The 14038-nt window shown below is 48.8% G+C and overlaps 1 protein-coding gene across 1 annotated transcript in view; it reads left to right on the forward strand.

The window, feature by feature from the left end:
- The first annotated feature begins 6962 nt into the window (after positions 1-6962).
- The window catches only part of PROM1 (prominin 1), a 98013-nt gene continuing 90937 nt past the window's right edge, over positions 6963-14038 (forward strand). Inside the window, exon 1 of the mRNA XM_028087855.2 lies at positions 6963-7213. Coding sequence (XP_027943656.2) covers positions 6994-7213 — 220 coding nt within the window. The 5' untranslated portion in view covers positions 6963-6993. The remainder of the gene's footprint in view (positions 7214-14038) is intronic.

Below are 14038 nucleotides of genomic sequence, written 5' to 3' on the forward strand. Positions count from 1 at the left end.
GCGCCGGGCAGCGGGGCCGCCTCTCCGGAAGCCGTCCCGGTGGTCCCCGAAGCGGCTCATAAATCATTCATGAGCGGGACAGAGTTGGGCGAACGCCGCTGCAAGGGGAGGGCAGGCGGCGGCGTGGGCCGCCACGAGAGCTGGACCCGGCGCACGGTGAGTAGCGGCGTCCTCATCCCGGAGCCGGAGAGGCATCATCGGGGACGGCGTGGGCCGGAGCGCATCCCCCTTGCAGAAAGCTGGGGTCGGGAAATCGGGAACGGAGGGGCTCGCGCGGCAGGTAGTACGAGCCCCGAGAGCGGTCGGGGAGCCGGGCGGCTGCAAAGTGGGCGAGGTGGCCGGGGCGCCAGGCCCGCGGGAGTTCCGGGCAGAGCGCGGACGCGCGCAAACTTTGCCTGCTGCCTGGTGGCTGCGTGGTGGGTCTTCTTTCCAGCTACAGGAGGGGAGCCGGCGGCTGTGGCTCGCCAGGTACCAGGACACAAGCAAGCGGGACCCGGACCCCCGAAGCCGCCGGCTCGCTCTCTGAGAGGGCAGAGGGCGGAGGGGAGGCTCGTCAGAGGCTTTGGAACTGTTCTGCGGGGAGGGGAGTGCTGGGGGTGCCCCGGGGGCGCGGGGCACTGAGCCTCCCCTGCCGGGGATGGAAAGGAGTCATCTCCCCCTGGTTTTCCAAATGGAGTACGCGGTGCAATAGACCATAGCAGGAGGGGGAGCCCGGGGGGAGCCACGGGAGGCGGTCTCCCCGCGTCTGTAGGAGAGCCTCACGCATCCCTGGCTTGATGCAGCCCCCACTCCCTTGTGTGCACAGTTAGGGGACCTACGGCAATTGGCGGGTGGAGAACTGAATGCTCTGGGCGCACCTCGCCAGTACCGCGCGGTGGGCTGGAACAACAAAGGGAAGCGTGGACGGAGGAAGGAGCTTCGAGGTGCGGGAGAGGCAGGGGGCCCCAGGTCAGTTTCCCCGAAAGCCGGATCCGAGAGGGGGAGGGGATTCGAGGGGGTGGCACACCGCTCCGCTCCCCCTTCTCCTTGGCGACCCCGATGCAGCCTCCGGGGGCGGCAGGGATCCCATGCGGACGCGCGGGGGCCGCCAAGTTACTCCGGCAACCCGCTCCCCCAGGCGGCGGCGGATTCCTCGAGTCTCCTCGCTTCCCGCGCCCGCCCTGCCGCCCGTTCTTTTGTGTCCCGCAGCCCGGGACAGCCTCCTGCCGAGGAGGGAGAGAGGGCAGGAAGGGGCCCGGCCTGGCGGTGGGTGGGAGGGAAAGGTTGGGGGAAGCCGGCGCCCGAAGCTTCTTGAAGCAACAGGTTGCTCCTGTAACCCCGGGCCGCTGCTGACCGCTCTCCCGCCCCGGCTCCGATCCAGAAAGATTTTCCAGGGTGCCTGTGGGCAGCGGCTGACCTTCGTTAAGACACGCAGGTGAACGATCGGGGGTCCTTGAACGCCCCGCTGGAGACTCAAACATCTGCCGTTGTATGTTGGGTTGAACCGTACGCAAATGCTGTTTTTGTGGCTCAAAGACGAGTATGGGAATCATTGTGGATTCACCTTGTGTGAAGTTACTACTTCTTTTTCTTTCTCACTTTTTTTGTGCGTATCCTCCGGGAGCTGTCCTGTCTCTCAAGGTGAGCCCAGGGCCACGGCGGAGTGTGGAGGATTGATGCTGACGGTGGTGGTTCGGTCTCTTTATTGACTGTCAGCTCTGTGCCTGGTGCTCTACCTACTCCGTGTCTAATCCTCCAGCACAATTCAAAACCCCACTTTATGGACAAGCAAAGGAAAGCAGGGAGAATGTAAGCAACCGCTCAAGTTACCAGGTTAATGAGTGGGACTAGAGACTTCTGCCCCGTCTCAAACATGTGGCCTGTTGTCACTTCAGCAATGTCCTTTAGTTTCGTTTTGCTTCCTTGATATGTCCCCATAATTTTTTTTTTTTAAATGAACTTCCTCATGATTTCCACACTGGACTATTTCTGTGCACTCCAGCACAGTGAAGTAAACAAGTGCATCAACGGACTGGTTCAAAGTAGTAAGACTTTAAGCCAAGTATTATTTTATTGGCACTGTTTAATACATGAAGGATAAAGGTTTTGCAGGGGACCAAGAGCTATCTCAGATTTGTTAAGGGTCAGGCTGCTTTGTTACAGACGATAGAAGCCAACGTCTGGTAATTTTAGCAGAAAAGGGACTGGGTAGCTTAGAGAAGTGACAGGAAGGCTGGCTAGCCAGGCTCAGGAGCTCATGCAGGGCAGGCAACAGGTCCCCCGATTGGTGTGTGGCCACGGCTGCCGCCGCAAGACTCTGGATTTGGCTCCTGGCACTGTGCCATCACTGCTAGAATGAATTAGAAACTGCCTCTGCTTGAGTGTGGGCCCCATGCAAAAGCCCAGGAATAAGCATCTGCTTGGTGAGTGTGAGGCACCCCCCAGGGCACAGTTTGGGCACCTCGGCTGACCTCACTATGAAATGCCAGGGTTCTGCCCACAGGACTCACAAAGGTAGGCTCAGAAGTTAAGCAGCTCCTATCCACCTCCCCCCCACTAAATCCCAGGTGACAAATATCCACTACAAAGATCCTTTTGATAGAAGGAGAAATGAAGCTAGATAGTCACCATGTTTGCTTTTAAACTGGTGTCTGTGGAAGTGCCATTCGCTGGACTCCAAGCTCTGAATCATGTGAAGTATTTGCTCAAAATTCACATTCTTGGGCCCCCTTTCCAGGTTGAACTCAGTGCATTTGGAATGGAAACCAGGAATCTGTACCCCATAAATCAGAAAAAATGTTGAGATCGCCTTTATTGATTGGTCTAGTGCCTGTGTAAGGAGCTAGCCTCTGAGGGAGCAGTTTCCAAAAGCCTGCAAAGTTGAGGGTCCCAGTGGAAGGCATGGCCCCAGGATGGAATCAGTTGCTCTGCCATGCAAAACCAGTAAAGAGACAGTCTGCTGCCTCTATTGTGGGGGTAGCTACCAACCCTCCAACACCTCCCTTCCAGAGGCTATGGGACTGCTAATAAATGCTCAGTACAACTTTGAAATGGGTAAAAATGACCATTTCATGTCAGTTCTGCCTCTATCCCTCAACGTTGACTTCAGCAATCCTTTATTGAGTGCCTACTGTGTGCCTGGCTCTGGGGGCACAGAGATGAGTAAATCAGAGACCCCCACACAGCAGCTGAGATAGATCAGTTTAATGCAATATAGGAAGGGCATTTGGAGGACTTTTCCTTGAATCTGTTGTCTTGCAGTTGTATTTGAGAAGACAAAGGTGTCTTCGGAGAGTGGCCTGAATAAGCCAGGTGAGTGGGTACTCAGGAACAGTGCTGGTTCTCAGACTTCAGTTGTTTTGAGAATCAGTCACCAAGGGAGAGTGTTAAAAATGCAGATTAATGGGCCCCATCTCCAGAAATTCGGTCCAATAATTAGCATTTTAAATAAATACACATTTTATGCTAATGCAGCTCCTGGTCCAGGAGAGCTGGCCTGGGTTTTAGACTGGCTGTCTCAGGAGCAGCTCCCAGCGCTCCTGCTACCCAAGGGGGTTAACAGGTGAAGACCCAGACCATCTCTTTTGGCTTGACTTTTATTATCTAGTGTTTCCTAAGTCGTGAGATTTTAGTATTAACATTTACTCTAAATGTGAGAGGGACCGACAGTTTGGAGCAAGAAGTGAAGAAATCTGGACACATAGCTCTAGGTGCCAGCCAGCTTAATTGGCATTTCCAGCCTCGCAGCCGTGAGTGGGCTGCATTTCACTTGGGATTTGCCTTCCCCCGCTTTTTCACGGAGAGTGTTTGAAACTGTTTATTCATACCTCTTCCGCAGGCCCCTTGCCATCTCTCTCCTGCTGTGTTCTCTCCACCCCAGGCATCCCTAATGCCTGGTGGCATTACCAAGAAGTCAGCCTCTCTCAGCAGCTGAGCCTTTAATCCTTTCAGCTGCTGTGCTCCCTGCCTGTCCTTTAGCAGAAAACAAGATGGGAGCATGTTGTGTGTAGTGTGTGTGTGTTGTATATGATATTTATATGAGCGTGTGTTTTGTGTGTATGCATGTTTTGTGAGTGTGTGGGGTATGTGAGTGTGTGTGGTGTGTATATGTGTAGTGTATCAGTATGTGGTGTATATGTGTGTTAGGGTGTGTTATATGCATGTTTGTTGTGTTATGTGTCGTGTGTGTGGTGTGTGTTAATGTGTTGGTGTATGTGTGCTGTGTGTGTATGTATGGTGTCAATGTGTGTGGTGTGTGTTAGTGTGTGTGGTATGTTAGCCTGTGGTGTATGTGAGGTATGTGTATGTGCGGTGTGTGCTAGTGTGTGTGGTGTGTGTATGTGCGGTGTGTGCTAGTATGTGTGGTGTGTGTATGTGTGGTGTGTGCTAGTGTGTGTGGTGTGTGTATGTGCGGTGTGTGCTAGTGTGGGTGGTGTGTGTATGTGTGGTGCGTGCTAGTGTGTGTGGTGTGTGCATGTGTGGTGGGTGGTGTGTGCATGGGTGGTGTGTGCTAGTGTGGGTGGTGTGTGCATGTGTGGTGTGTGCTAGTGTGGGTGGTGTGTGCATGTGTGGTGTGTGCTAGTGTGGGTGGTGTGTGCATGTGCGGTGTGTGCTAGTGTGGGTGGTGTTTGTATGTGCGGTGTGTGCTAGTGTGGGTGGTGTGTGCATGTGTGGTGGGTGGTGTGTGCATATGTGGTGTGTGCTAGTGTGGGTGGTGTGTGCATGTGTGGTGTGTGCTAGTGTGGGTGGTGTGTGCATGTGTGGTGTGTGCTAGTGTGGGTGGTGTGTGTATGGTGTGTGCTAGTGTGGGTGGTGTGTGTATGTGTGGTGTGTGCTAGTGTGGGTGGTATGTTAGTGTGTGGTGTCTGTGTCGTATTTGTTAGTGTGTGTGGTGTGTGTACTGTGTGTGTGCAAGCCTGCCTGCCTGTCTAATGAGAGTAGTCCTAGCCCACCTGAATAACACACACACCCTCTCCTTTCAACTCTCTCTTCTGCCCTGTGCAGCCCCGGAGACTTCCAGAGTATGGCCTTGCGAAGGCTAGCTGGCTTTGTTTCTTTCTCATGTGTCCTCTCTGGAAACTATTTGAAGATGGAGCAGCACAGGCCCGTGTTTGAATGTGTGCAGCGGTGACTTCTGACTAGAACCAGTGAAAAGCTAGAGCGCTCCGGAGCCTGAGTAGGGGGCTGCGGCAGCCATGCCTGGAAGGGGGACTGCCCTTTGGAAACTGTTACCAGGGTCCTGGTGTATCCATGGGTGTGATGGAGGGTCGACAGGAAGCTGATACGGGGTTCACGAGGTTGAAACTGGGAGCTGTAAGGGCTCAGAGCACCCCATGATTAGATAAAGAGAGAGTTTGGGTCATTCTGTTGGGAGTTCTGTGCAGAAGTAACTGGGGTGGGACAGGGCTTAGAAGATGAGGCAGTATCCAGGAGATTAAATATGAATTAACATCTTCACTCAAACAGCTCATGCATTCGCACCTTTTGTCTGGAGCTTTCTTTGACTTGGTGGATTATGGACGGCCCCTTGTGCAATGTGTCACTTTCTTGATGACCTTCCTTCTCCCATTTCACAGTGGTTACAGGAGCACCCTGCCCTTATTTTGAAAGGTACTAAGTATGTATCTCATGTACAAAACAGAAGAGAATCAGGGTGTTCCTGACCCCAGAATAGAGTCCGAGCCGAGCACCCCAGTTCCCCTCTGATGTTGTGTTCTGATACACCTAGTTCCATGCAGTGGTACAAGCAAAGCAGTCATTTTGGCGTATTCAGTTTTATATTCAGGGGAACTTACTGTGCCCCGACTGTGTGCCCTATCTTGTGTTCAGTTCTGGGGCTCAAAACACAAGGGGACAGGGTCCACTTTGGAGACCCTCTCGGTCTCTTGCCCTCGCTAGACACTGGCTTGATAGCTGCTTCTCGCATTCCTGATTCTCTCTCCCTCCCAGAAAGGGTGGTGGGGAATCTCCCTCCACCCTGTCTCTCATCGCTGGGACTCGTAATTCTCAGGTAGTGACTGGGGGGAGAAGGTTTCCATCAGGATTACCTGGTGAACGTGTTAGAAAGGTAGATTCCAGTGTGACCCAGCCTTAGAGAGCTTGGCTCCTGCCCTTGAGGCCTTCTAGTTTGGGTTGGGGGTGAGGTGGAGAGGGAGATGTCTGAAATAAGGTCAGTGCGCAAATGAGTAGAATAAAAAGCAGATAAGATATATTTCCAGAAGCAGGGACAGCAGCACCAGCTTGCAGAAAAAAATAGGGATCTAGTCTACCGCCTCTGGGTACCTGCGGGGAGCCCCAGAGAGAGGTCTCTGTAGGATCGGTGTTCTGGTGTCTTGCGTGGGCTCTGAAGGCAAACTCCCGGGTTTGAATTGTGACCCCATCATTAATCAGCCCTAACCTGGGCAAGTCCCCAGAAGTCCTCTGCGGGGCGGTTTCCTCATCTGTAAATGGGGTAATGCCTTCAACAAGGTCCAGCCGGCCCCGCACTTACAGCAGCGTTGGGTACATAGCAAGTGCTCCGTAAGTGTCTGTTTCTAAAGCCGCACAGCCTTCTCTGCACCATAGAGTGTTTCCGGAGCCCATCAAGGTCTGCGTTCTGCGTCTGGCCCCTGGGGTGGGACCTTCTGGCTTTCCTGCCCCTGCAGCTTTAAGCAGGCTCTGCATTTGCCTCCCACCCAGCAGATTAGGCTGATGCGCTGGCTCTAAATCTCTGCAGCCTTCTCTCCAGAAACTCCTGGGGCAGGCGGGCTGTGTGCGAAGTGAGCGCTGTCTTTTTCTCCCACCAGGGATGGTGCCTTGAACCGCAGACCGGACCTGGACCCGGACCCGGACCCGCAGAAGGCTCTCGGACGCCCTTCGCTGCGTGCCAGCCCGGCCAGGAAAGGGAGTGGACTCGGCACATCCAGCGCTTGCTGCCGAGCCTCTTCTGCGCAGGAACGCAAGCTCCTGTCTCAACCAAGGCTCTGAGGCCGGAGGCCCCCAGCTCTACCTCATGCGTGGGGGACCTTGCTAGCCATGGCCCTCCTCCTAGGCTTCCTGCTGCTGCTGGAGTTGGGCTGGGATACCTCTGCCCTGGGGCCGCTGTCATCCACAAAAGGTTCTGATGTTTTGGAATTTGAATTGCCTGCCAGGAACTATGAGACCAAGGACTCTTACAAAGCTGGGCCCATTGGCGTTCTCTTTAAAATGGTGCACGTCTTCCTCCGCGTGGTGCAGCCCAATGCTTTCCCCGAAGGTAAGTGCCCATTGCGGGAAAAGATGGAGTTTGTCCCCAGACACACTCATGTGCGCACACGGAATATTGTTGATTAATCAAGATACAGTAAATATGTTTTATATTCAGTATTTTATTTATATATTCAGTTTTTTAAAGCATAAGATTCAAAGTGATGGGATTGCACAGGAGCAGAAAGTATTGAGACAGAAGTTAGGAACACTGGTGCCAGGTTAATAGGTTGTCAAGGAATGTGATTATAAGATATGAAATCAAACGATGTTGCTATGCTGGTTTTCCAATTCTTGGTCTTTTTTCTCCTCCCTCTTCCCCCCCCCCGGTGAGAGCAATGAATTACTCTCAAGTGCAAACCAAAGGTAAAAATTAGGGTAAAAATGCAAATTCTCTCAGGTGAGTTAATAATCACCTCTGGTGGCTAGGCCAGCACTTACAGATTGAAACTTCCTTGACCCACCACAAAGTACAATTTCACATTGCTGCAGACAAGGGCAGGCCTGACCCGCCGTGTTTAGCTGGCTAACTCTTTGCTTCAGTTCTAAGAATTTGAGTGTAAGGAAAGGAGAGATGGCCCCTTGTCGGAGGGATGGGCCCTTGTCGGAACTTTGATGGCATGGTGCCTTACCCATCGTGAGTATTGCTACTGTTCACCCTAATCCCTGTACTGGGAAGTCTGTGGGCGTGTGTTTTCAGGGAAGAGATTATGAAAATTTAAATGGTCTGTGGGAAGTATCTGCTATTAGGGTTTGGCAGTCTAAATTTTTATTGACTTCATGTTAGACCTATTCTAGGCTTGTTCTTTAAACTGTGAAGATTTGAATGCTATTATTGATATACAAATATCAATTTACAATATACAAAAGATATATACAAATTATAAGATTTGTACATATATACACAAATTTTAAATTTTACAATATACAAATTATCAAATACAAATACAAGTTATACAATATACAAATTATAAAACTTGTTGTAATCCTTATCATCTTCTTTAGCTGGTCAGCTATTATTCATAAGAGGATTATGTGTCTGTGTGTGTGGGAGAGAGAGAGAGAGAGACAGAGAGAAAGAGGGAGAGAGAATGTATTTAGTGAGCTTTAACACTTGTTTATGTTATGGGCAGTTTATAGATTTTCATTATGATACATTTATATTGAAATTGTCTTACATTTTTTTGTCTCAGATTAAGCAATCAGAACAGTTTGAAGTGTAGTTCTCAATTTTTTGTTAGTTTAAATTTCAATTCAATGAAACAAATCACTCTGAACCCTGTTGCCCTTGAAGAGACCCTGAACATATACTACATACTCTTTATGTCCCTGCTTGAAAGACGAAATTTGAAAATCCAAAAGATGGAAGTAGAAAATAGTTTACTTATTAATGTTGGATACAAGTTCACTATTCTCAATAGGTACCTCTTCCTTTATTTGTAGACTTGGCGTAAATGTTATTAAATAATCAAATACCTACTAGTGTTTTTAGTCTTAGTTTCTTTGTTTTTTTAGGCAAAAGGAATACAATTCAGTTTATTATATGCATTTATAATGGCATCTTCAAAAAGATTGTGAAGCATCCATGTGTTATTAAAGCATATCATGTAATTAGTTAATCCTGTAATCTCTTCCCATATGTTGCTTTATTTTGCTCCCTCTAGGTTTCAGAGGAAGGCTTCCTCACACTTATTTTACAAAGGAAAGCAATATTTTTAAAAGTTTGAATTCAAACGATCAGGTCAAAGGCATCCTGCATCCAACACATCCTCAGGTTTTGAACTCCAGCGTCATTATTAGTCTAGAAGGAGGTGTCTGAAGAATTTAAATCCTGCTATAATCTGAGGGTGTTAGGACTGCTTGTCCCTTGACCTTCATCAATACTTACTACTTTGGAAAAAGAAATTCCCAAAAGTCTCAACAGTAGACCAGAGCAGAGTAGCATTACCCCTTGCAAAAAAAAAAAAAAAAAAAAAATCATTAGGTTGCTTAAAGAATATAATATTGAATTTCATAGGGGACATTGTGGAGTATTGTTTTTTTTCCCACCATCCCATTTTTTAAATTCTTTCATCCAGTTACTAGATCTCATAATGGTCTCAAAGTGCCCTATAGGTGGACATATACCAGATGTAGTTTTCCTGCTGGGACCATTGCGTTTCATGAGCTCCAGATCATAGGCAGACAGCTTCATAATTGAAGATGCAAAAACAACAACAATGAGAGAGAGAGAGAGAGAAATGGAATCCGATTCATTAGCTTAACTAACTTAATATAGTAACCTAAACAGATGACTTCAGGACAAGTCCTCTACGAAGTAACATCTTCATAGAGAGAATGATCCCTGAGGTATATTCTTTCATTTGAAAGAGTAGAGTGTTTTGAATGCAAAGTCCCAGTCCAGTGCAGGAGTGAAAGAGAAAGGGAGGACCCTCGAGCCTGGGCTCCCTTTTCTCATGCTATTGGACTGGGGAGTTTTCCACTTTACATCCTATGTCTGAGCCAAACAGCATAACGCATTTTGCATCTGTAACTCTCTAGAGCGAAGCCCGTGTTGTATCTTTATAAATACAAGATGGAAGGGTCTTGTTTAACTGGGACTTTGCACAAAAGCCTACTTACCTTCCTGGGCAGAAGAAAAGATCAGATTAGACGAGACCAGAAAGACAGGTCACAGCAGAATATGCTCAAAAACCTGGTGTGGTTATTTCATAAACACCTACCCCTGGTCTGAAGCTGCACGAGGGATGCCGAGTCCCGGGCTTAGACACACTGAGGAGAGAGTGATGGCTTACATTCAGGAGGAGTCGCTTGTCTATTCATTCAACTTAGAAAGGGTGTTGATGGTAGGATGACCGGGGGGAGCTGAAGGAAGGGTGCTTCCAGCGCAGGGAACCATGTGCCCAGAGAGTGGAGGAGACAGTGGTTCATAGTGGACCCATGAGGTGGGTATTCATGGAATAAGTCTGCTAAGGGTCAGACCCTGACTGGCAGGCTGGAGAGTTTTATAGAGAGAAGGAAGCTGAGCAAAGGTTTCATTCATTTCTTGAGAGCCCCTGCCTTCTGTGTTGTACCTGCTGGGAGCTGGGAGCCAGGGTGGAAGGGGGATTGGGTTTTGGGAAAAGAATCCGATAGCAGCTGGTAGGAAAGGTCATAGGGAGGTAGAGTCTTCTACAGTGGTCCAGAGGAAGGAAATAACGGACCTAACTTAGCACGAGGCAAAGGTAATGGAGGAAACAGAGGCAGGATCCATTTCATGGATTTCATTTCAAAGGATTTTGGTTCAAATCCTAGCTCTTGCCTATTACCTGCTGGGTGATTTTGGCCAAGTTAATTTTCAGAGCCTCTGCTCTCATAGATGTAATATGACAATAATCATAACTCACTCTGTAGCTTTTAGCTGTGAAGCTTAAATGAGATGACATATGTAAAGCCTATGTTTAAAACCATGCCTGAACGGCACAGATAAAAATCCTCAATAAAGGTAGCTGCTAGTTATATTATTATTTGAGAGGAAGAATTGACCAAATTGGACGCCAAGATTGGTGCCAGAAAGGGACATGGGAAAAAGATGTCTCCAGGAGGGATCACTAAAATGTCCTTACTGCTCCATCAGGAATATTCTCTATGGAGTTACCTTGTAAGAAGCCATTCCATTACTTTTGAAGTTCAGCGGGCTGTGTCTTCCCGCAAGCCCCACAGTCGCGGAACCAGATCTAGAAGGCAGGGTTTGGGTGCAGGGCTAGTCTACTGCGTGGTCTTTACTCCTCCACTAAAACATCTACATCTGACAGGCTCTCATTCTTCTGTTTCTTTGTTCGTTGCCACTGTCCCCAGAATCTGCTGTAAGGCATTCTTTGCGAAGTGTTAGCTCATTCGAAGCCCACGACAACTTTGGGAAATGCACGATGGTGGTAAATGGTGATCTTATTTCTATTTATTATACGCCCTTTTCCAGACTGGAAAGCTAAGTCAGAACAAGAGTACATTTTCAAGGCACATGGCTAGCCTGGGGCAGATTGAGAAACCTCTGTCTCCAGGACTAGTTATTTCTCCTATATTCCACAGCTTACCTTGTGGCTCATTTCTTTCCCTTTTACTTTACCACAGTGCTTTAAAAAGGTCTGTGGGTGGCTGTAAAAAATGGTAATTTCTGCACGCTAAGAGTGTGTGTTGCAGAAGATTATCTCGTGTGGATGGTAAATAGTGCCTTTTCAATTTCACGTGTCTGTGATGAATTTGGTATAAATCATGACCCAGATCAGAGCTATTCTATTGGAGCAAGTGAAAAAAAGGCATCTTCTGCTTTTATTTTTATAGAAAGTCTCTAAAATTATTCTCTGCTCTGTTTTGGGTGTATTTTTAAATGAGATTTTTAGGCCAGTTGACCTGTTTCTAATAGCGTTCTGGGTTAATCTGATTTTGGCAGGTGCCAAAGCGGAGCTGGGTGAGCGGGAGGTGGGAGGAGGGAAGGGTGAAGCTTGTCCTCTGCCGAGTCTGAGATCTGGGCAGGATGTTGCAGTAAGTGGGAGTTTCCTCCATGGGAAATAACAGAAACCTGTTAGCTAAGGGTGTCAAAAAGGAGTTTGTCATCATGCCTTCCGGTTACCTCGTGCTGCCCAGCCACAGGGGACTGGCGCTCACTCTGGGGCCTCCTTGCCTCCCACCTTGGCTCCTCTCTGCACCCAGTCCCTCTGCACCTCCGCCTTCCCATCCCCCCTCCCTCTGGGATCCTCCACTCCTGCCATCCTTGTGGCAGAGAACCAGGATGCCAGCGTCGCAGAATTCAAGCCAACTTCCTGGAGAATGGTTGGGTGTTCTTCTCTTTAAGTCCCAAGCCCCAGTTCCAGTCCTGCCTGGGCCAGTCACCAAACACAGACCCACTGAGGAATGGTGGCCACGGTCACACCTCGTGGGCCTGACACTGGGAGTCGTCACTGTCTCCATGGTGCCACAGGTAAGGAGGTGCTTCCCAGAAAAGGGGATGGCTGGGCGGATAGCCCAGTAGGCGTGTCTTTGCCAATGTCAGCTGGGAATCAGGATGTTTTATTATATCCAGCACCTGTGTGTTCTTACTTAATTCAAACAAAGCCAGCATTTTCTCCTTTAGATCACAGCACTCATATTGGCAATGGGCCTGGCCATAGATAAGGTCATTGAGGGAAAGAACTAATATCTAGTGATCCTTCCTCCCAGGTGTCACTCACTGTGCTGGGCAGGGTTCACCTGTCATTGTCTGTCATCCTAATTTATGTAAGAGCAAACAGCTATCATGTGCCTGCTTCTGGGATTTGAACAACTCCATAACTCTATGAGCTAGGTACTATTATTCTTATTTTATGGAAGAGGAAGTTGAGGTCCACAACAATTTGGGGTCGCACAACGAGTCTGTGGTGGAGGCAGGGTTGGAATCCAGGCTTTATTTTCCAGGCTCATAGTTGCTGCTTGTATTTGCTCATCAGGAACTCAAGAGACTCGGGGACTGTCCCAAGGTTGCACACACTGTTGGCCAAGGGGTCAACTCAGGGTTTGACCCAGGGCCCATGACTTTGCCCCCAAATGCTGCACCATGTTGCCTCTGTGGAGGAGATTTGCTGTACAGATTGCATTCATATGTCCCCAGTGACCTGTGAGTGTGGTGCGAGTTTGGTGGCAGGGGGGTAGGTGACACGTCCCCAGACTGTAACAAGCACTGCTCTAATCCATCTCACGTGTCTTCTGCTTCATAGAACAGCTTTTGCGGCTAAATGGAAAACCCAGTCCTATTGACCATATTCCCGTAACGTCTACAAGGTCCTGCTGGAATGTGCTCCTGACTTTGTGCGTGTAATCAACAGAGGCAGGCTATGCTTTTCTGCGACATGTGTGCCAAGCCCACAAAAAGACACAAGAAAAGCTCCCTACTCCTCTAGTCTCCAGCAGTGATGTCCTTTTAGGAAGCCTCTAAGTACATGCAGGAAATGAGAGATTAAGTACGAATGTAAATAAAGAGAGGCCACTGGAGCATCTGCTGGACGGAGCCAATGTTGAATTAAAGGCCACTTGTCCACTGGCATTGAGCGGAAGAGAAGTCCTACAATTTGCACTTGGAGAGTAGCTGTGAAGTGTGGTCTGTACAGGGAAGGTAGTGCTGGGTCCAAACTGAGCAGTGGGGTGGACAGTAGCAGGAGAGGTGGTAGGCCAAGCAGGCTCGCCACATATCTTCTGCTTGACGGGGATCTAGGTTCGGGAATGAGCCCCATACTTGAACTGTGGTGAAGAACTCACACTCTGGAGCCACTGCCTGGGTTTGGATCCTGGCTCCTTTACTAGCTCTGTAACCTTGGGCAAGTTACTTAAACTCTGTTTATTAGTTTTCCCTCTGTAAAATGACGAAAATAGTCATGGTACTTTTCGGGGTGCCTGCGTGACTCAGGGGGTTGAGCATTCAACTCTTGATTTCTGCTCAGGTCATGATCTCAGGATCATGAGATCGAGCCCCACGTTGGGCGCCATGCTGGGCATGGAGTCTGCTTGAGATTGTCTCTCTCTGCCCCTCTCCCTGCTCTCTCTCTGTTTCTCTCTCAAGAAAAAAATAATCATGGTACTTTTGGGGGCGTCATAATATTTAAAGAAATAGTGTTTGCAAAGCAATTAAAACGGTGTCTAACATACACTAAGTGCTGTGTGTTTGTCAAATAAAATTTGAATGTATAAAATTCATATTCAGCAAAAGCTTTTGAACTAATGTCAGACTTTGATGATCACACAGACAAAAGACCAAGTATTTATTTGACTCCCACTGTACTGGTTTCCTAGAGCTGTCCTAACAAATGATCGCAAACTGGGTGGCTTA

Source organism: Eumetopias jubatus, unplaced genomic scaffold (assembly GCF_037043125.1).
Source record: "Eumetopias jubatus isolate StellerSeaLion01/CBP00866 unplaced genomic scaffold, mEumJub1_p1.0 scaffold_2, whole genome shotgun sequence".
NCBI classification, from domain to species: Eukaryota; Metazoa; Chordata; class Mammalia; order Carnivora; family Otariidae; genus Eumetopias; species Eumetopias jubatus.